At 40.6% G+C, this 23,185-nt stretch overlaps 1 protein-coding gene across 5 annotated transcripts in view; it reads right to left on the bottom strand.

Moving 5' to 3' along the window:
* The window catches only part of MTA1 (metastasis associated 1), a 428,762-nt gene that overhangs the window by 335,938 nt on the left and 69,639 nt on the right, over positions 1-23,185 (bottom strand). For all 5 annotated transcript variants that reach the window (XM_033951860.1, XM_033951862.1, XM_033951865.1 and 2 more), the window contains one exon: positions 9,366-9,459. In XM_033951860.1, the coding sequence (XP_033807751.1) occupies positions 9,366-9,459 (94 nt within the window). The remainder of the gene's footprint in view (positions 1-9,365; positions 9,460-23,185) is intronic.

Raw genomic sequence — 23,185 nt, 5'->3', positions numbered from 1 at the left:
AGTTCTGTAACCTTTTATTAAAACCAAGGCTAAAAATAAACCTACCAAATACTGACACATTTGGGAATGATAAAAACACAAGATAGCACAGTATTAGCTCTCTGTAAAATGGGAATACCTAAGAAAACCAATTTAGGGAACAAATCAAGTATATCCCATCTTGATACAATCCCATCTAAAGGATGTTTCTGCAAAAGTGGTAAGTGAAATGTATTACTACTTGTTAATTTCCTTTTCTTGAGTGCTGCTAGAGCAGTCCAGACCTATGGGTTATGTCCCCTTACCAACAGATGGAAGAATACGAAGATACTGATACAAGAAGTTGTACAGCCAGGAACCTCCCAGTATGTTAATACCAAAGCCACTCAACAGAGATACTAAGGGTTAGATGCACTAAACTCTCTGATCGTTTAGCAACTGATCGTATTTGCCAACTCAATCCACAAAACAGCTCACTGCGTTTTTCTCCCTGTGATTGTTCATTCTCCAATCCAGCCATGCAAATAAGGTCATTAATATTGAAATGCCACGCAAACTAGCTGACTGATCGATGCTCTAACATGGCACAAAAAAAGTGATCGCTCCTACCGACCCGAAAAAGCCAAAAGGTCTAGTAGACCTGACGGCAACTGTGTTACATTGTATAGAACAAATGAGTGAAAAGATGGTTAAACAGTCTCCTACCAGCAAATTTTCAATGCCTCCTTATAACCCCCCCAAAAAAAAAAAATTAAAAAAAAAAATTAAAAAAAAAAATTTTGGATTGATACTTTTTCATCCATTACACAAAATACTGCTTTTTAAGCATATGTTTACTTTCATAATGACACTTAAACTTCCTCTTGAGCACTTCACCAATACTGGAGGTGAACATATCATAATGTACTGGAAAATCAGATCATAGGACCTCTTATGATCTATATATCATTTCAGGTCCACATCCTGTACCATTGTTTCCATAATCATTTATGTTCACACCTCCTTTCAATCGCTCAACACATTAAAAAAAAAAATTATTTATATAATACCTCAACTTTAATACCTTCCCCTTCTAACAATTCTATGAAGAAATGCAATACTTATCTCTAGTGGATCCTGCCACAGACAGCGCAGGTTTGTATTGCAAACTCCCAAATCAGCAAGCCTTTGGAGAAGTAATACACTCCGTTTTTTTTTCTGTATCCCTCCTACTTCACTGAGAGCTCTACTGCCACCTAGTTATTCCCCAAGCAAGCAGGAGCTCTACCAAAATTAGGTGAAGTAGGGATATGGGAAAACTTCCCCAATTAATGTCTGTTCTGCTTAAACAAAGTAACATAAGAACTATGAACATTCAAACAGAGCAACAAACATGCCAGCAATTAACCTTTAAAGGCAATTTGCTCAGAGTAGCCTTAGAGGATGAATCTCCCGTCCACTGTCTGATCCAAAGCATTCTAAGGGCAGAAACAACGTATGTAGAGACCTTGCACAGGACAAGAACCAGATCATATGGAGCATCTGCCATATAATCCACTCCCAACATAAGGAACGGGTTCTGCGTCTGCCTCCGCTCCTGGAGCACAACGTAACTTAGAGTGGCAAGCACATGCAGCATACAATGCTGCAGCTTCGAATTGCCTCTTACGGACAAAATCCACCCTGCAGTACTGCAAATCTTTCAACAGCACTACCCCATCCCTAGGGAGAGAGGTACCACCAGGGAATCTATCTTCAGCAGAATAAACAACTGATGAAAATCAGTGACCATCATTGAACCCCCCTCCCCCTAAAAGGCCCCTAAAAGGGTTGCTCCCTCTAACTCTTTGAAGAGGAAGCAGTAGCTGTGCTCCATCTGCACAGGTTGTACTGCCAATCCTCCCCCGCCCCCCCCCCAACTTGATGCCATATTCATTTCTAGAGCTCAAGATACTCCGCTTTATCTTCTAGAAGAGGCCGAGGCCTGGAATCCCCAAGGTCCTTTACAAGTTTTTACAGACCACCACACAGCTAGCACCTCTGAAAAAGAACATAAGAATAGCCATATTGGTTCAGACCAATGGTCCAGCTAGCTCAGTATCCTGATTCTAGAGTGGCCAATCCAGGACACAAGTACCTGGCAAAAGCTCAAATAGTAGCAACATTCCATGCTACTGATCCCAGGGAAAGTATTGGCGTCCCCCATTTCAGTCTCAACAACCTATGGACTTTTCATCCAGGAACGTGTCCAAACCCTTTTTTAAACCCATCTACATTAACCACTGTTTCATCCTCTAGAAACACATTCCAGAGCTTAACTATTTTCTGAATGAAATATTTGTGTTAAAAGTATCTCCCTGTAACTTCATCAAGAAACTTACTCATGAGACTTGGAAACTCAATCTACCATCCAGTGCCAGAGTGATTTCCACCTGTGAGCCACAACAATTGAGGTCACCAACTGAAAACGCAAGCCAAATTGAAGAATATCTACCATGAATGTCATACCTGACCTGTTGAGATTCACCCAACAAGTACAATTCCACATAATAATTTTGTTAACAGCGTAACAGTAGTAAGAAGACTAACTGGGTTTCTTCATGCATGCATACCGGTAAATTCTCAGAGGAACTTGGTCATATCCTCATGACTCCTATTATCAAAAACCCAAAGGAGTCCGTTTCCTTGACGGCCAACTACAGACCCATTGCCAACATACCATTCTTTCTTAAACTAATGGAAGGTCTGGTTAACATCGACCTCACGAAATACTTAGAGAAGTTCTACATGATTCTCAATCTGGCTTCCGAACAAATTACAGCACTGAAATAGTTTTGGCCTCAATGACTGGCCATCTTTTCCATTTGTTTTCCTGGGGAAAAAGCGCACTGGTACTGCAGTTCAACTTGAGCAGTGCCTTCGACCTTGTTGATCATGACCTCCTGCTTAGGTACCTTGATTCCATCCGCATTTCCGGACAGGTATTAAATTGGTTCACGGGTTTCCTAAAAAACCGTACTTACCAGGTGGGTCATTCCATGTCAAGTGATCAGATTCTTGGAAAGTGCCCTGCATGACCATCACGGATTTTGATGAAACTTCATATGCAGAGTCCACCATGTCTCAAACGAACTTTGGTAAAGTTTTAGTTTCGCCTGGGAATATTTGTGGAGATATAGCCATTTGTTTGACCCCATACCACAATGAAATACAGTACGACAATGACATTCTGACAACTTTGAGACACAATATCTCCCAAGCTGTGTTTCCAAAAAAACTGAAACTTAGCTACCCTGCACAACTTTTTGAGCTCTGTTCATTGCTACCAATAACAATTTTTGCCGAGCACTGATTGAATGCCTGAATTACAGTAAACTTGGCCGAAAAAATTAGTGCTCCAAAAAAAGTCAAAGTTTGACATTACTTAGCTCCCACAATAATTGAGTAATAAATGCGAAATTTGGCGCATACTGTCTCAGTACAACGTTGTTTTCAAAAGTACAATTTCAACCTCCAAGCTCTTTCCATTAGTTTACAAATTAAGTGTAAAGTTGCTAATTTGTGTAAAAAGGCCAAAAATAGGGTATTTTCAGCCTGCTTTTACAGAAAAATACCTTTTAGAAACTCTTTCAAATCAGTCTCATTAGAAAGAGCATATTTCAAACCCCCTAGAAAAGTGGACTTCATTTTTCAACGCAGGTTAACAATGGCTGAAAAAGGGGGACAAAGTTGGGAGACGTTGCCACGGCAACAACCTCTATTTCAACATAGTTCTGTCATTTTTAAAGTTACAGTTTTGTATTGACGTAGATTTGGGGACCATTAACAAAATATTGTAATAATTGAATTTCATTTTCCCATAATAAGAAAATAGTTAAAGAAGAAAGGGAGGGAGGGGATATGGGAGGGGGGTTTATACTCTTTATTATAAATTATAAATAAAATATTATTAATAGATGGTATTCTTACATGAAACAATGTAATAAAGGGAAGGGAAAAAGGTTAATAATTTAAAAAATAATTGATAAAATCATTACAATATATATGTTGTATAACTTTATAAGAAAAATAATTACAGTTATATGATATATAAAATCATAAGAAATATAAGATAAGAAATGTTATGTATAAAATACATTATAGAAATATCAAGTGTATTATTAAGATAATTGTATAAAAATTTATGACACTTGTTGTTAAATGAAAAAAAATCAATAAAAAAAAAACTTAAACACTTCTGTCATGAAGGTACTTCAGGGCAGAGCCCCCTTTGATGTGAAACTTAGTCCTTTTTGCTATCACTGTCATCAGAACATCTACCTCAGGGTCACAGAGAAGTCTGTCTAGATGTTTCCCAGGGAAATGATAGAGCTTGCCATCAATTTGACCATTTCCCTAATCTATGAGGAAAGGCAATTCTTCCCATCTAAAGAGATGGGAAACCGGGGAATCATCTTCATGAGAGGTCCCAGAACTCTGGTATAGCATCTTCTGGCAGGATTCTATTGTCTCTAACATCTTTGTCAACCCAACATTTCCTGGATAGATGCCAGTAGGACCAAAACTTGATCCCCCTAAAGTCCTTACTTGGGATTTTGGGCCATTTATCTCCCTTAGCCAGGCCCTGAAACAGCCCCAAGGTATGCTGTGATCTCAGCATCACCTCTGGGCCTCTAGGACCTGGGCCCCAAGAACAGACAGGGCTTTACGAAAATCACAGAATAAGGTCCTGAAAAGCTTAGGTTCAGGGAGGAGCAGATTTTTCCTGAATGATGTGTAGTTTGTCTCTTTCCTGATTGCTTCTTGGAGGTCATTCCAGGTTTTTACTCCTAGATAAGTTAGCATAGAGTCGAAGATTTGCTTGTAGTGGAGGTACTTTGTGGATGGCAAGTTTAGTTGAATTCTGTTAAGGATTCTTCTGGATATTGACCAAGCCGTGGAGAATAGCTGGATGAGGGGAGCAGCTGAGTTTCCGTACAGAATATGGTGTAAGATGCATGAGGTTTTGAAGTTTATTCATGATGGTATTGGGAGCCAGTGTAGTTGTTTGAGGAAGTTTGAGATTGAATCATATTTCTTTAATTTGTAGATTAGTTTTACAGCTGTGTTCTGGATGAACTGCAGTTTGTGGAAAAAAGTGATGTTAATGCCTAAGTAGGCAGAGTTGCAATAGTCCAGTTGGGGTAAAACCATCATCTGGACAATCAAGGCAAAGTGATGTGGGTGGAAGTATGGCCTTGTGAGTCTCAGCTGTTGCATAGTGTAGGTCTTCTTCTGAAGGTTAGAGATTTGTGGTTCCCTCATGAGGGTGTTGTCTAATATGCAACTGAGTACTTTAGCGGATTTCTCCATTGTGAGAGTGATGCCAGATGGAAGGGTGAGGTTGGTCATGACTTTCTGTTGCGTAGTATGGAAACCCAATGGCTTTGGACTTGGTGGCGTTCAGTTTCAATTTGTTGATAGTTGTCCAGGTTTGGATTTTAGTTATATTGTTTGAGATTTTTTTTCGGCAATATTTGGTTGGTTATAGGTTATGAGAATGAGGAGAAGAATGTCGTCAGCATAGGACAGTATGGTTTCGTCCTCCAGTTTGATGTGTCCCAGCAAGCTCATGAATAAACTGAATAGGATTGGGGCTAGTGGGGAGCCTTGTGGGATGCCACAGAATGCCTTCCAAGGATTGGAGTATTCTTCATGCTTTTTGACCATGTATTCGCGGTTTTGAAGGAAGTCGACAAACCATTTCAGTACAATCCCCGTTATTCCTATTTCTGAGAGTTTGGTTAGGAGTAGTTGGTGGTCCAACAAAGTCGAAAGCTGCAGATATATCAAATTGAAGTAATATTGCTTGATGACCCAAACTCAGCAGTTGTTTGATTTTAGTGATTAGAGTGATGAGGAGGAGCTCGGTGCTGTGTTGTTTTCGGAAGCCGTATTGGGTGGTGTGAAGGCAGGAGTGTTGCTCTATGTATGTGGCTAGTTGTTTACTGACATGGGTCTCAAGGATTTTAGTGAGGACAGGAATGCCAGCAATCAGTCTATAGTTAGATGCTATGGAGAGGTCTGCTTGAGCTGTTTTCGATATAGGGGTTAGGGCTATTTTACCCATTTCGTTGGGTAGGTGACCCTGGTTTAGAGAGCTATTTAGCAGTTTAGTGAGCCAGTTAATGATTTGATGCGGAGGTGCCGAAAGGAGGTATGCAGGGCAGTTGTCTAGAGGGCTGCTTCATAAGGCTAGTTTTGATATTAATTTTTTGGTGTCATGGATGTGCCCATAAAGAAAAAAAAAATGAAAAGAACCAGGCAGACCTTTTGGTAACACAGTTACTGATGGGTATAATAAACCTGTCAGTTTTCAGGGTCTGCTTTTCTGATCTGATTCTGGCATGCAAAGTTAGAGCATTAGTCGGATGGATGGTTTTATTATTAATGCCCTCATTTGCATATCAAAATCAGAGAATAAGCAATCGCATGGAAAATCACACGGTGAAGGTGAGCTGATTTGTGCATTGGGTTGGCAAATACGATCGTCATTAAACCAGTCAAACCGGTTTAGCAACAATCGTTAGACAATCAGAGACTAGTGCATCTAGCCCTATAATGCACTCACCAGAGCCAGGGAAGTCTTAAGCAGTCCCTGCATTGCTCTGCCCTGAAGATGTGCTTAAAGCAAAGTGCCTTTAGCCTTAGGATCATCCTTTTTTAAATTTTGTTTTATTTCAATAACTTTAGTAGGCAAGGCCCAAATCTCTGGTGATCCTACCAGGTCTGCATGGCCTCCCCTTCCAAGGAAGGAACACCATCACTAGCCAAAAAAAGTAGGGGGAGACTCAAAACCCCCCCCCCCCCAAAAAAAAAAAAAAGTATTTGCCCCTGCTGGCAGGGAATCTGTAAGACTCTACTGTGAGGGTCGTAGGGTGTGGACTGTGCTCTGGGGACAGCCATGAAGAGAAGAATCCTGCTGCCATCAGTCCAGAACCTCTGTTAGAAATAGAGAAATACAGACTAGTTCCAGACTGCACCACTCCTTATACTGGTGATGTTACTAAAAGAGTTCAGCTTCTCTGCCTCCACCTACTGGTGGTCTAGTCTAGCAGCATAAAAGGAATAGATATTTAATAAAAGTATAAATAACCATAAAAAGAAGAAAATCAGGAGAGCTGTTTCACGTCCATTAGGCAGAGTAGAAAAAATTAGGATTGGGCAAATCTCTCTTTATCAGAATCACAGAGCTCTGGAATAATCTTACCGCCTCACTGAGGATTCTGGGCTCCTTCCAATTATTCTGTAAGCACCTGAAAACTAAGCTCTTCACAAAATTGTAATGTTCTCTTCCCCCTGGACTCAACATCCAACCCCTCTATGTTACTCCTTCCTTTATTAGGCTCTTGTAAACTGTGCCGAGGTCTATAATTATGGAGAGGATGCGGTATATAAACTTAAGGTTTAGTTTAGTTTAGGATACCAAGGAGTCTCCCACAAGTGGGAAGGACCATGAAATATAACTGAGCTCTTTTTTTAAAAAATTATTTATGCAATTTTAAATGAACATACAACATAAAAATGCATTAAGAAATAGAAAGCATATTGCTAAATACAAAAACAATCTACAAAATAATATTTCCCATTGAAATTTAACAAGAATATTCATAGCAACTTTCTCTATAAGTCCTCAATTAAAGATAGGGAGAGGATAAGGAAAAAGAGGCACATCTCAGAAGAAAAAAAAATAAACTTAAATAAATCAATAATGACAACGTCTCGCCGGAAATAAACTAATACAATCTTCCATTTCTAATAATTATTATATTCTTTCCCCCTGACCCGACACCTGTACCTGTATTTTACGCTTATTCTCAAGAAAAGCCTCCAATTGTTTGGGATCAAAGAAAAGATACCTATTTGACTCGTACAATATTAAACATTTACAAGGAAAAAGCAAAAAGAAATGAGCACCCAGGGCTAACACCTGAGGGCATAGAGTCAGAAATTGCTTCCTTTTCTCCTGTGTGTCTACACAGACATCAGGGAAAATCCAAACTTTACCTCCCAAAAACAATTTATCAGAGTTACGAAAAAACATTCTCATCACCCAGTCCTTGTCAGATTCAAAAACAAATGTAAATAGGAGTGTTGCTCTTATACACTTTTCTTTCAAAGATGTTTCTAATAATTGTGTTACATTTAAACTATCCATCGATAGTTCTCCTTGGGAAGAAGTTTGCCATTTCTTCCCTGGCATAGAATAGACTTGAGAAAATGGAGGCACAGTTTCCTTTGGTACCCCCAGAACTTCCATCAGATATTTCTTAAGCAGTTCAATGGGGGCTACAGTCCTGGATTGATGAAAATTGATAAAACGCAGATTCAACCTATGGGTATAATTCTCCATTTTCTCCATTTTATTCCTCAGTCCAGTCATACCTTGTCCATAGATCAGGGTATTAGATTTTAAGTCTTTAAGACTTTGTTGAACTTCCTCTACTTTTTTTTCGAGCTCAAAATTCTTTGCCTCCTGGATGACAATACGTGTTTTACAGTCTTGCAAAGAATTGTCCACCAAAACCTTATTTCCCATGAAAATCTTCTCCAAGTGAGCTACAGCATCCCAGATAGAATCTAAAGTAACATGGGGAGGTTTAACCAGTGGTATAATTTGCTGCTCAACAATATCCTGCCGCTGGTCAAATTTTTCAGACCTGGAGCTCTCTCTGTGCGTCTCCTCTACACCTCCTACAGCACCTTCAATAACCAGGTGGAGCTCAGAACTCGCTCCCATATTGTCTCCTAGCTCTCTGGTTTCTCCTCTTATGCTCCGGATACTGCCCTCCTCTGTTGAATAATCCGCAGCGCAAGTCACAGCCTGCGGGTTCAACACTTGTTCCGGCAGCGTCACCATGCCTGGGTCAGAGGGTGGAAGTCGCTCCTCCGGGCTCAGAGTGACATTGAGCTCGGGTAAGGCCGCCCCTTCGCCAGCACCCGCTCCAGGGATGTACGCTGTTCGGACTACAAATCTCTCCATGGTGGAAAGGGGAAGTGGAGAGGACTCGGAGGGGTAAGTCCTTACTTTCCCCTTTCTCTTACCCATGTTGATATTAGTTCAGCGCTATACAGCAAGAGGAAAATAAGTTCCAAACAGTAGCCCTTCTCAGCGTGGCTACCGGCGAGACGCCATCTTGACTCCTTCCCCATAACTGAGCTCTAGAAGCGATGTTCCACCCTGGCACCCCTGGAAGATGTCACCCAATTGAATGTCCAATTCAATATCTGTCTTCCTGTAATTATTACTATTTAGCTCATGCCTTTTCAGGCAAAACTGGTTGGTTCATTGGATGAATTACTATATGCCGGCATTTTCTAATATTCATATAAAACAAAAAAAATGTAGCATTTTTAAAAAACCTTACTTGCATGTTTATCTGCCAGTGATATAAGTGTTGCTGATATATCCCTTCTTCTGTAGAAACATACCACCTTTGCTTCTACGTTTCCATTAGCAGTCTAAAAAAAAAAGATGGAAAATGTGTCAGTTTTGAAAAACATTATCTCATACTATAACTGTGATATACATATGCTAAGGGTTTCTGCTGAAATATAAATAGGGATAGAGCAGGTGATCTAGGTATAACAATCCTTCATTGTAAAACAGTTGCTAGATATGCAATGATTAGACACAACGCAGGTCATAAATACTAGGAAAATATATACTAGGAAAAGAAACACAATATGGCCTTCTAAAAACACATGTAAACAAACTAAAAATATAAATTAGAAATAAGTATACAGTGGTGCCTCACACAACGAACTTAATTGGTTCCAGGAGCAAGTTTGTTATGCGAAACGTTCGTTATGTGAAACGCGTTTTCCCATAAGAATACATGTAAAAAAAAATAATTCGTTCTGCAGCATAAAATATGCTAAGATGACATAAAAAAAGATAAATTTTTGGTTATTATTTTAATTTAGATACATCTAAAAACATAATTGTTTTTTAAAACAACACACATTTTTTAAATTTAAAGACAGACTAAGTAGAGTCTAATTTTACAGTGAGAGAGGGCAGAGTCTCAGCGGCAAAAACTGGGACTTAACTGTTCATTTTTTTTTTTTTTCTACCGTGTTTCCCCGATGATAAGGCAGGGCCATCAAATAAGACAGCCCCCCCTTTTTAGAAAAAAATGTAAAATAAGGCACCCCCCCGCAAATAAGCCACCCACCGATACCTGCGCTTACCCGAATCGGGTGGTACGGTGGGTGACTCCGTGTGGTCCCTGGCACCCCCGACACGATCGGGGCAAGAGGGAGCTCAAGCCCTCTTGCCCCCCCGACTCCCCGACACGATCGGGGCAAGAGGGAGCCCAAGCCCTCTTGCCCCCCGACTCCCCGACACGATCGGGGCAAGAGGGAGCCCAAGCCCTCTTGCCCCCCCCCCCGACTCCCCGACACGATCGGGGCAAGAGGGAGCCCAAGCCCTCTTGCCCCCCCGACTCCCCGACACGATCGGGGCAAGAGGGAGCCCAAGCCCTCTTGCCCCCCCGACTCCCCGACACGATCGGGGCAAGAGGGAGCCCAAGCCCTCTTGCCCCGCCGATTCCCCAACTCCCCGACAATATCGGGCCAGGAGGGAGCCCAAGTCCTCCTGGCCACGGCGACCCCCTAACCCCACCCTGCACTACATTACGGGCAGGAGGGATCCCAGGCCCTCCTGCCCTCGACGCAAACCCCCCCTCCCCCCAACGACCGCCCCCCCCAAGAACCTCCGACCGCCCCCCCAGCCGACCCGCGACCCCCCTGGCCGACCCCCACGACACCCCCAACCCCCTTCCCCGTACCTTTCTGTAGTTGGCCGGACAGACGGGAGCCAAACCCGCCTGTCCGGCAGGCAGCCAACGACGGAATGAGGCCGGATTGGCCCATCCGTCCCAAAGCTCCGCCTACTGGTGGGGCCTAAGGCGCCTGGGCCAATCAGAATAGGCCCGGGAGCCTTAGGTCCCTCCTGGGGGCAGGGCCTGAGGCACATGGTCGGGTTGGGCCCATGTGCCTCAGGCCCCGCCCCCAGGAGGGACCTAAGGCTCCCGGGCCTATTCTGATTGGCCCAGGCGCCTTAGGCCCCACCAGTAGGCGGAGCTTTGGGACGGATGGGCCAATCCGGCCTCATTCCGTCGTTGGCTGCCTGCCGGACAGGCGGGTTTGGCTCCCGTCTGTCCGGCCAACTACAGAAAGGTACGGGGAAGGGGGTTGGGGGTGTCGTGGGGGTCGGCCAGGGGGGTCGCGGGTCGGCTGGGGGGCGGTCGGAGGTTCTTGGGGGGGGCGGTCGTTGGGGGGAGGGGGGTTTGCGTCGAGGGCAGGAGGGCCTGGGATCCCTCCTGCCCGTAATGTAGTGCAGGGTGGGGTTAGGGGGTCGCCGTGGCCAGGAGGACTTGGGCTCCCTCCTGGCCCGATCGTGTCGGGGAGTCGGGGGGGCAAGAGGGCTTGGGCTCCCTCTTGCCCCGATCGTGTCGGGGAGTCGGGGGGGCAAGAGGGCTTGGGCTCCCTCTTGCCCCGATCGTGTCGGGGAGTCGGGGGGGCAAGAGGGCTTGAGCTCCCTCTTGCCCCGATCGTGTCGGGGAGTCGGGGGGGCAAGAGGGCTTGGGCTCCCTCTTGCCCCGATCGTGTCGGGGAGTCGGGGGGGCAAGAGGGCTTGAGCTCCCTCTTGCCCCGATCGTGTCGGGGAGTCGGGGGGGCAAGAGGGCTTGGGCTCCCTCTTGCCCCGATCGTGTCGGGGAGTCGGGGGGGCAAGAGGGCTTGGGCTCCCTCTTGCCCCGATCGTGTCGGGGAGTCGGGGGGGCAAGAGGGAGCCAGGCGGAGAGAGGGCAGTTAAGCGCAGTGCCTGCGCGGAAGGATGCAGCTCGGGCGACTTCGTTGTGTGAAACGAAGTTCGTTGTACGAATCAAGACATAAAGTTCGTTGTGCGCAGCGTTCGCTGTGCGAGGCGTCCGTTATGCGAGGCACCACTGTATATCATAAAAAAACAATTGATTTATGTATGTATATAGACAACTAAGTTCTTACCTTGGTAACTAAGACAGACACATTATTCCTGAACTGTGAGTAGTCAGTCTATTCCTGTGAGAATTCTTGTAGACAGCCTCATTAGCAATATTTTGCTCTGCCTCCCATCTCTCTGCACTATCCTCCAATTCCTCAGTTCATACCAAAGCAGATGGTCAGTCCTGGGAAACAGAATAGGGAGGGGTACAGGGCCTCTTTCCGAGAAACATATCTGTTCTGCTCATATCATTAACCAAAACAAAATATTACCAGGTCAAAAATAATTATGAAAAAATACTGCTGGAAACAATGCAACAACTATAAATGAAAACCCAGCAATGCTTCAATATGTACTACATTGATAATCTTTAAAAAGTGCTCAGAGATATTCTTGATTATATGATTTGAAAATCAATAAATATATTTAAACATAAAAAGTGCTCAGAGATGTAAACTGAAGACCATGACTGGAGTTAAACCCCACTTTGTTTGTCCCTGCTTCTCTCAATCATAGCACTTGTTTGGAAGCCCAAGTCACAAAACTCTTCTGTCATTCAAAATTTTAAACATAATGTACTTATCTGCTTAAACTCTCCTGGGTCTTGATGCATTTCACTGAAAAGCTGCCTCAGAAAACCCAGCATATAGAAGCGAAAAGAGTAGAGAAGAGTGAGACACTGTTTTCTTTAGAGGACGCTGAGGCGCTCTTATCATTAACATTGAAGCTGCGTGTGGCTGCCGTAAAGGTCATCTCTGATACAACCGGAAGTTGCATCAGAGACGATCTTTACGGCAGCCATATGCAACTACAACGCTCCGGCTGCTTTAAGAAGGCAGTTTAGACATTGCTGGCCACAGGCAGGGAGGTTTGTCGGACCGGGCCTGTTGTCCGGGGGGAGTGAGGCGTTGCAGATCTTGTTGCCAAAATCGGAAAGGTGAGGAAGGGAGAAAGATGGGCCTGTGGTGGATGGACAGATTGAGAGAAGGGGGCAGATGATGGAAGTGGGTAGAAAGGGAGAGAGAAGAGGTCAGATGATGGAAGTGGGGAGAAGGGAGAGCAAATACTGAAGTGGAGTGAATGGAAGTGGAGAAAGAGAACACATACTGGATGGAAGGAGGGATAAAGAAAAAGGACATATGCTAGATGGGGAAAGAAGATAGAGTTAGTGAGATAGTGGAGGGGTGAAGGAAAGGGGTGGCATGCTGTGGGTAGACATAGTGAAAAGAGGGAAACTGAGGACTGCATAGTAAGAAAGAATTTAATTTAAACGGAGGCAGAAAATAAAGAAGGAAGACCAGAGAAGGAAAGGGAAGAGAGAGATGCCAGAGAACGGGGAAGAAGACAGAGATATCAGATCTGAGAGGAGGAAATGAGAAGAGAGAGATGCTAAAAACCACAGGGGAGAGGGAAAGAGAGATGAAAGGAGAAAGATGCTAGACCATGAGGGAACAGAGGGAAGATGATGGATGCCAGACCAAATGGGGGGGGGGGTCTAGAGGAGAGATGGAAGGGGGACGCATACAGTTTCTGGAAGGGGCATAGAAGGAGAGAAGATGCCATAAAGGGAGGGGCAGAGAGATGGCAGACAGTGGAAGGAAGGAAGACAGTAAAAAGAAGATGAGGAAAGCAGAAACCAGAGAAGACAAAAATAAAACAAAATTTTCTATTCATTTATTGCTTTAGGAAACATATGTCACTATTTCTGTGGTGTTGCATTTTATGCAGAGTCCAGCTTCTTGCTGGTTCAATTTAACCTTTGTCTATGTATTTCTATTTTATCCTCCCTTTTACCTGCCGTGGTGGTAGCAGCTCTGATACTCAGAATTCTATGAGAGTCAGAGCTGTTACCACCGTGGCTAAAATCCATACTACAGTTTTCTAAAAGGGGGAGGGATTAGTTTGCGATGACATATTCCATACTAGGAGAAGGTGTTTTCTGTGTTCTGTGTGTTCGAAAGACATGGTTTTCTGTTAGGATTGACGGTGTAGGATTGATCTATACTGGTCTGGCTTGTTTAGTTTTACAATGGGTGTATTGATGTACTGATCACTGCAATATGTAAGATGCTGCCTTTTCCTAGGTACTCATGTGTGACGTGTGGCTTGTATTTTGTAACTAAAAATCATGTTTTTCGTACAGATGGGGGAGGGATGCCAAAAAATGATGGGCCCCTGGTGTCACATATGCTAGGTACGCCACTGCCTTTTTGATATTATTGAGTTGCGGTTTCCCTTTTGAGGTGGAAATTATGATCGGAATAAAATGACAAGTGAAGAATGAAAAAGAGGGATTTAAAAAAGAGGAAGATCGATGACATTTCCATGAGGCAATTGCTGCGGAGAGCCGTAGGAAGTTAACTGTGAGGTGAAATCATTAGCGGCTGTATTTGGTTAATTAACCTTCTGAAAAATATATAAAAGGAAAATAATAAAGAAAAGAAGATGTTCCGGGCAGTTTCAGAAAAGTAAAGCAGTTAGCTAGGGTGAAGGTTCAGGTAAAAGTATACAATCTAGACTGCCTAGTGAGCCGTGGCAGTTACAATGGAAGATTCTTATAAATAATGGTTGGATCAGTGCTGTACATCTCCTGAGGAGGGGGGGGGGACACAACAGAAAAGGAAAAAAATCAGCAAGTGTGGAAGTTTAAAATAAGTAAGAACTATTTGTTATACAACTATAAATCTTTGCCTGCATTAATTATCCTGACAACTGGATAGACTCATGGCAGAGGACCGAATCAGCTGTTTGCTTAAATAAAAAAGGATTGCTAAAGATCACTGTAATCTAGAGGGGAAGTAAAAGCAGTGCAGTGCTGACATGACTTCATCTAGACAATCAAAGAATGAAACTGCGGGAGGAAATGGAAATAGTCACAGCTCAGACTTAATAGTTGAGCTTAGAAATATAATACTAGATGTCAAAGAGGAAGTCACTAATCTAGCCAGAAAAATGGAAGTGGCTATCACTCGGGCGATTCAGTTGGAAGCGAAATTGTAGAAAACTAAAGAGGCTCTGCAGCAATGCCAAAAAGATCATGATGTTGTTCACAGCTTGGCAAGGAAGGTGAAGATCTGGAGAACAGGTCCAGATGTAATAATTTAAGAATTCTTGGGCTACCGGAAGGTATGGAGGGGAAAGATGTGATTGGATTTTTGGAGGAATTGACACCGAAATTAATGAAATTAAGCCGTAGATTTCCATTAGAGATTGAGAGGGCCCATAGAATTCCTGGAAAATCAAATACAAAAGGGATTCCACAACCACTGATATTCAAGGTAATTAGATATCAGCAGGCTATTGAAATTTTGAATATGGCCAAATTAAACAAGGAAATAAAATACAACGGGTTAAAATTATTGGAGTTCCTGAATCAGCAGAAGCAGCCAATGGATATGTAAAATATTTAATCCATAGGAGAAAATAAGAGGTGGAAGAAATAAGACTTGGAAACTTGTTAGTTATGGCCGACTTAATGACTTTTCAGAAGGCTTTAAATTGGTAGTTCAAATGGGGTTTGAATTGATGACAAGAAGTATATAGGGAAGATTTATTGTGTGAACTGGACAGTGCGAGTATCTACAGTATTGTAAAGGAGGACTGTTAAAGAATTTTCAGCCGCCCAGTCTGACAAAATGATACTTAGCAATTTGGTGTGGGAAAAGATAAAGGATTTTGTGAGAGAAGATAATGCAAGAATTTCATCATCTGCAATGCAATGTCGCCGAGATAATCATTTGGTTTTTCTTGAATGATTAAGTACAGTACATTTAAGAGTCCTTCAAATCAGAGAAGAGATGAGAATAAATGAGCAAAAAAGGGCATAGATAAAAGGGGAAAAAAGGGGTTTTTCCGGATATAAGGGAGTAGGAATCAACGGGTTAGACAAAAGATCACTCTACAGGTCATGGACCTGATGGGCCGCCGCGGGAGCGGACCACTGGGCTCGATGGACCCTTGGTCTGACCCAGCGGAGGCAAATTCTTATGTTCTTAATATTTGAAAGATGGCAGTTTTAAGGTTTTAAACGGCTGCATGGAATGGATAGTATGCTATTTTTTAAAATGTCAGCATGGTATGTGCTGATTTGTTCATATAAGAAACAGTGAAAGTTGTGTGAAAGTTTCTGCTTCTTATCGGTAATGAAAATAATTGGAAGATTTTCAACTTTAAAGACTGAGTAGCGGCGTAGATCTAACAACATAATATTGGATTGAACTGAGTTCGTAGGAGGCAGAGCAGCGCATTTAAATGTACTATTCTTCATGTCAGAAAGAGGATCTTCAGAAGATTAAGTGCAACATGAGGTTCAAAATACACATGGAGCCGATTTAATATACAGTTACGCAGTACATCTAAATGTCCCTCATTATGAATATGGGTCATTTAGAGAAATGTTATTTAAAGTTCAGCAATTACATTATGATGACAATATAGTATACAATGAGATGTTTCAATATAAAATATTGCAGTTCATTTATTTAGTTTTTCTGTATGGTGATAAAATTGGGATAAAAGCGTATTAATTATAGGGTCATACTTGAACTGCAAGGTATAGACGGAATAGAAGTCCCTAATGTAATGTAATATAGATTTCATTTGGATTATCTCTAAGGGTATTACTTGATTAAAGTTATTATATAAAATAGATTTAAGAAAATAAATTTTCTTATTAGGATGATTTTTCTTATATTGAAGGACCTTTAACATTGATATTATGAGTTATTGCTAAATGCCATAATTATTTTTAATGCCTAATACATATTAGCTTTACTTAATATTTATTCAATATTATCAAAATCAGTTAAATGAAATTAATTATTTAAATTAATTAACGTCCCAAGGGAACAGGGTTCTGCTTTTTATGATTTTTACATAATTTTATAATTGGTAGAAGATTTAGGGGGTAATTGATGGGATTTATATGTTTGAACTTAACTTATGAGGCTTTAAATATGGTCAGAAGAAAATGGGATGTCATTAATACATAAATATTAGTTAAATTCTTCAGGATGGGGGTACATTATAACTTTCTTAATATGATGATTTTTTTTAATATAATTGTTGTAGGAACTTGGTATGGATGATACTGTTTAAAGCTATTAATATTTTTAAGACCTAACTATTACTTATTAGTTTTATTTAATTGTTACCCATTAATATTAAATTAATCAAAATGTTAATGGGCTCAATCATCCAATTAAAAGAAAATTCTTAACTTTTTAAAACAGTAGGATGCTGATATTTATTATATTCAAGAAACTCATCTCTCTGAGGCTGAATCATTGAAACTAGAGGGAGGGTGGGTGAAACACTGTTTTTATGCTCCTGCTGTAGGTAAAAAGGCTGGTGTAGCTATGCTAATAAATAGAAAATGTTCTGCAGGGTTTAAATTAATTTCAGCTGACGTCTTAGGAAGATGGATTTAGGTAAATGAGCTCAGAGAAAGAGACTTTGATGCTGTTTAATATATATGCTCCCAATTCGAATCAAATGGAATTTTTCAAAACTCTTCAAAAGCTGATCCTACCACTGGCTGCTTCTAATTTGGTAGTGGCTGGGGACTTCAATGCGGTTATGGACTCAGTAATAGATAAAAAGCTTAGTAGAATATTAAAATCATTAGGTTTGGATAATTTAGTGCATTCCTGTGGGTTGAAAGACATATGGAGGGTTCTTCATTTTAATGCTCGGGAGTTTTCTTTTTGTTCCCATGTACATAAATCATTTTCACGTATAGATTATATTTTTGTTTCGGATAAATTAGTTCAGCAGGTCACCAAAGCCGTTATTGATCCAATTGTATTATCGAATCAAGGCGGAGTTTGGGTCGAATTTCAACTGATTGATCAAGATTTTAGTAGACCTGTATGGAGATTTAATAATGCACTGCTTGCCGAGGCAAATTTTATTGACAAGTTTCAAATAAAGATGAATGATTATTTTCAAATTAATGCCTCAGAGGAAATCTCTTTGGAAGCATTATGGGATGCTTTAAAAGCAACCATGAGAGGACAAATTATTTCATTTTCAGTTTACATAAGGAAAAAACTTAAATTGGAATTTTCTAATTTGGAAAATAAGATTAAGGATTTAGAATTGAAATTGGCTTCAAAGTGGGAGCAAAATACTTTGCAGGCTCTGATGAAAGCCAAATACAATTACCATGAGATTTCCTCTCGAATGGCTTGGGAAGAGTTGTTTTCCCAGCAGGCAATGTATTATGTAAAATGTTAGCTAACTATCTAAAGGCAAAAAAAAGAAAAGTAAAAATTGTGGCTGTTAAAGATGAGAACTCATTCTCAAATTAGAAATATTTTAAAACAATTCTTGAAATATTATAAAGCATTGTAGTCTTCCGAGGTTTACTCGAATAACAAATTAGATGGTGTAGAATTTTTAAAATTAATTAAGGGACCTAAAATTCCCAAACATATAAAAGGGATCTCTTGAGTTGCCAGTCACACTGAAAGAACTACAAGCAGAATTGAAGCCCTTAGAGTTGGATCCGCTCCAGGTGGTGATGGGTTCACTGTAGTTTTACAAATCATTTCAAATTACCCAATTACCTCAATTACTAAAATTATATCAGGATCAACTGACTAAGGGTTATATTACAGGTACTATGGCAGAATCTTTAACTATAGTCTTGCCAAAGCCAAATAAAGATCCTATGTTGGTTTCAAATTATAGGCCTACCTCTTTGATTAATGTTGATGGGAAATTATTAGCTAAGTTGGCTAAGGCTCTCCCTTATGTTATTGGAATGTACCAAACAGGGTTCGTTGCTCAAAGACATTCTTCAAATAAATTTAACAAAAGCCATAGATGATCCAGCCTTCTCTGTATCTTTGGATACAGAGAAAGCTTTTGATCGGGTAGAATGGACCTTTATGTATCAAGCAATAGATTGGTTTGGTATTGGTTCTGGATTTATACAAATGATTAAAATCTTGAACAGCTCCCCTTCTGCTAGATTGTATATTAATGATAATTTCTCAGAGCGATTCTGTCTACGGAAGGGAGTTAAGACAAGGGTGTCCATTATCTCCTTTGCTTTTTGATATTGTTTTGGAACCCTTGTTATTGGCTATACAAAAGACAAAGGAGATTCAGGGTATTCCTTATGTAGATAAGGAATACAAGGTCTCTGCTTATGCAGATGACATTACTTTACTTGAAGAATCCTGAATCTACCATTCCACATTTACTGGATTTGATAGACAAATTTGGGAAATTTTTAGGATATAAGATAAATTGGAGTAAATCAGAGATTCTTCCGTTAAATATTCATTGTCAAAAAGGTTTATTTGATTCATTCCCTACTTGGTCATCTTGGAGCTAGTGAACTATCTAGACAAATTTAGCATACTCAATGAACACCAATCAGGATTCAGAAAAGGTTTTAGCACGGATACAGTCCTAGCCTCAATCCTTAATCACCTATACGGCTTATTCAGCAAAGGAACAAGTGCTCTGATTTTACAACTAGACTTCAGCAGTGCTTTTGATCTTGTTGATCACGAAATAATGCTACACTGCCTAGATGCAGTAGGAATTACGGGAAGAGTAAGGAACTGGATACAGGGTTTCCTAACTAAGAGATCATACCGTGTGGTTAGTGGAGGGACATACTCAAACTCTTGGAGAAACTCCTCGGGAGTACCATAGGGTTCACCACTATCACTATTCAACATTTACATATCATCCCTAGGACACTTACTGCAAAAGCTAAACTTGAACTACTACATATATGCAGATGACATTTCCATTTTAATCCCAGTGAACAGCATAACAAACGAAACCTCAGAATACATTTCTCATATTTTGACCGAAATAGAACATTGGACAATCAACTTCAAACTGAAACTAAACACAGAAAAAACTAAAATCTTCCTTGCAAGCCCAACAGACAAAATTACCAAAACAATGCTACATATAAAAGATCACGACTACCCGATTACTAAAACAATAAAAATATTGGGAGTCACTTTAGACACACATTTGACAATGGTTGAACACACGAATGTAGTAGTAAAAAAGTGCTTTCTGGCATTATGGAAATTAAAGACCATCAAAAAATACTTTGAAGCATTATCTTTAGATTACTAGTGCAATCACTAGTGCTTTCTACACTGGACTATTGCAATGTCGTTTATATGGGTATACCCAAAAAAACAGTGAGGAAACTTAGAATTGTTCAGAACACAGCGGTCCGCTTGATATTTGGATTGAAAAAGGGCGACCATGTTAGTCCCTATTACAGATTGCTGCACAAGCTGCCATTTGAGGCACGAATAATATTCAAGTTCTCTTGTATATGTTTCAAGCTGGTTTGGGACTAGCTCCTACATACTTGCTATCTCACTTCGTATTATATAGCCCTATAAGACAAACCAGAAACTGCAGTCTATTTGCATATCCAAGCATTACCTTCTGTAAATACAAAACCTTTCTGGATAGAACTTTTATGTACCAAGCAAACAAACAACAACACTGGCTAGACAACTACATTAATGGAGCTACGACGCTTTTAGAAAAGTCATAAAAACTGCCTTATTCGACAGATATCACTTAAACAGTAACTACACCAAACACTAAATCCAATCCTATTATTTCTAACATGTCCCTTCTGAAATTCTTAACAAACTGTATATTGTAATTCGCTGCATTTTAAGATTCTGCATTCTGTAATTTCACTGACTGTCCGCATATTGTAACTCGCTGATTGTCCAGCTCTCTTCAATGTGAACTGCCTAGAAGTCGCACAATTATGGCGGTATAGAAGAATAAAGTTATTATTATTATTATGTGGAAGGAAGAGGGCATTAAATATTTGGGAATTTGGATTCATAAAACATTGGAGAAGACAATGAAGGTAAATGAAAAATCTTTATTGATAAAGATCACAGAGATGTGTGAGCAATGGAATCCATTACATCTTTCTTGGTGGGGGAGAGTTCAAATGGTTAAAATGATGATTTTGTCTGTGGTTTGCTACCAAATGGGAATATTACCAGTTCTTTTTCCGGGGTCCTTTTACAAGAAATTAAATAGTATTCTGACAAAATTTATTTGGCTGGGGAAAGTAGCAAGAATTGCCTTGATATCTTTACAAAAGCCAATTGTAGAGGGTGGGGTAAATTTTCCCAACTTCTTATAGGAACCATCAAGCCTATATTATGCGTCAAGGTATTGGTATTGGGTCCTCCCGGAGCTCATGGAGAATCTTCCAGATTAGTTGTGGTTGGAATGGCAACTTATATAACCTTTGAGGTTAAAGTCATGTTCTAATATCAAGTTTCCTAGGTTATATAAGGACAACAGAATTTTAGTAGATACCTGGCAGACACTAAAATATGTAAATAATTTAACACCAATTCCAATTCATAAATCAGTCTATCAGTCCTTATGGCTGAACTCCAAGATTCAAATTGGCGGATTTAAGATCATCTGGAAGCATTGGATGAAGGCAGGTATAAGCACTTTGGAGGTATAAGCACTTATTTCAGGTGGTAAACTGCTTGATTTTCACAATTGCAACATAAATTTGGTTTTCATAAATCACAGTTTTAAATGGTTGCAATTGAAGCAGGCTATTCAGGAGGGGTTCCCTGAATGGAAAAATCTTGAAAATCAATATAGCCTGCCGGTCTTATGTTTTCAGGCAGACTTCCTGGGTCACCAGGCTGCTCAGTGGTATAAATTAATATCTGGATTTTTAAATAAGAAACCAAAAACTAGCCTTCGGGACATTTGGAGCATTGAGATAAAGCATCAGATTACTGCGTCTCAATGGCCACAAATTTGGACTTGGATGAGTTAGGGTGGTGATCTTTGACCAAAAGGGCCGCCGCGTGAGCGGACTGCTGGGCATGATGGACCACTAGTCTGAACCAGCAGCGGCAACTCTTATGTTCTTATGTACGGTGTCTACATCTATGAAACAAATATGGTTTTTCTTATTACATAGAGCATTTTGGACACCAGTTTGTTTACAAAAATTAGATAGCTCTAAGTCTAACAGATGCTGGTACTGTCATCTTGAAGCAGGGACATTAGATCATTTACTATTCTATTGTCCAATGATACTTAGTTTTTGGAAATCTATTTGGGGTCAAGTAAATAATTTATTAGAAAATCCGGTAGTACTATCATATGATACTATATTATTTGGGACATCAATGAGAACTTAGAAGTCAAATATCTTCTAATAATAAACTTTTATTTATTATGACAGGGGTTGCCATACAAATTATGAAAAATTGGAAAAACTGGGATAGGTTGAGTTATAGTTTTTGATGGAGCTCGTTGTGCTACATCTTTAAAATGGAATGAGTACAGCAGGGTATTTTAGGAAATTTGAGGATGTTTGGGGGCCATTAACAAATTACTATATAGAATGAATATTGTTTTTCCCTTTATTAATACACGTCCAGGGTGGGGAGGGGGATGGGATATGTTAAGTTATGTTTTCTTAGGTTTAAAATACTACTGAGGGTTTATGGGGAGGGGATATTTTATTTGTATTAATTTTTGATGGAATATTAAGTGATGTTTAAATGTCAAGTGATTGTATTTTATATTGCACTGAATAAAGAATTTGGGGAAAAAAAAAGAAAGAAAGAGTATACCTTTTTAAGAGCACAAAAGACACCAGAAAGAATGTCATCGAGAGGTCAGGAAAGCAAAGAGAGAATATGAGGAACGACTGCCAGGAGAAGCAAGAAACTTCAAACCCTTCTTCAGATATGTGAAAGGGAAACAACCAGCCAGAGAGGAAGTGGGACCACTGGACGACGGAGACAGGAAAGGAGCGATAAAGGAGGAAAAAGAGATAGCTGAAAGGTTAAACAAATTCTTCTCGTCAGTCTTCACCAGAGAGGACACATCCAATATCCCAGAACCCGAGGAGATTATAAACGGAGAACACGACGAAAGGCTGGTACAACTAGAGGTAAGCAAAGAGGATGTCCTCAGACAGATAGACAGACTAAAGGGCGACAAATCACCGGGCCCGGACGGCATCCACCCAAGGGTAATAAAAGAACTGAGAAACGAAATAGCAGAGACACTTCGCCAAATATGTAACCTCTCCCTAAAAACTGGGGAGATCCCAGAGGACTGGAAAATAGCAAACGTCACGCCCCTCTTTAAGAAGGGATCAAGGGGTGACCTGGGGAACTACAGGCCTGTGAG

Source organism: Geotrypetes seraphini, chromosome 7 (assembly GCF_902459505.1).
Source record: "Geotrypetes seraphini chromosome 7, aGeoSer1.1, whole genome shotgun sequence".
Taxonomy (NCBI): Eukaryota; Metazoa; Chordata; class Amphibia; order Gymnophiona; family Dermophiidae; genus Geotrypetes; species Geotrypetes seraphini.
The sequence above is the reverse complement of the archived record's forward strand: the minus strand, read 5'-3'. Positions and strand labels throughout refer to the sequence as shown.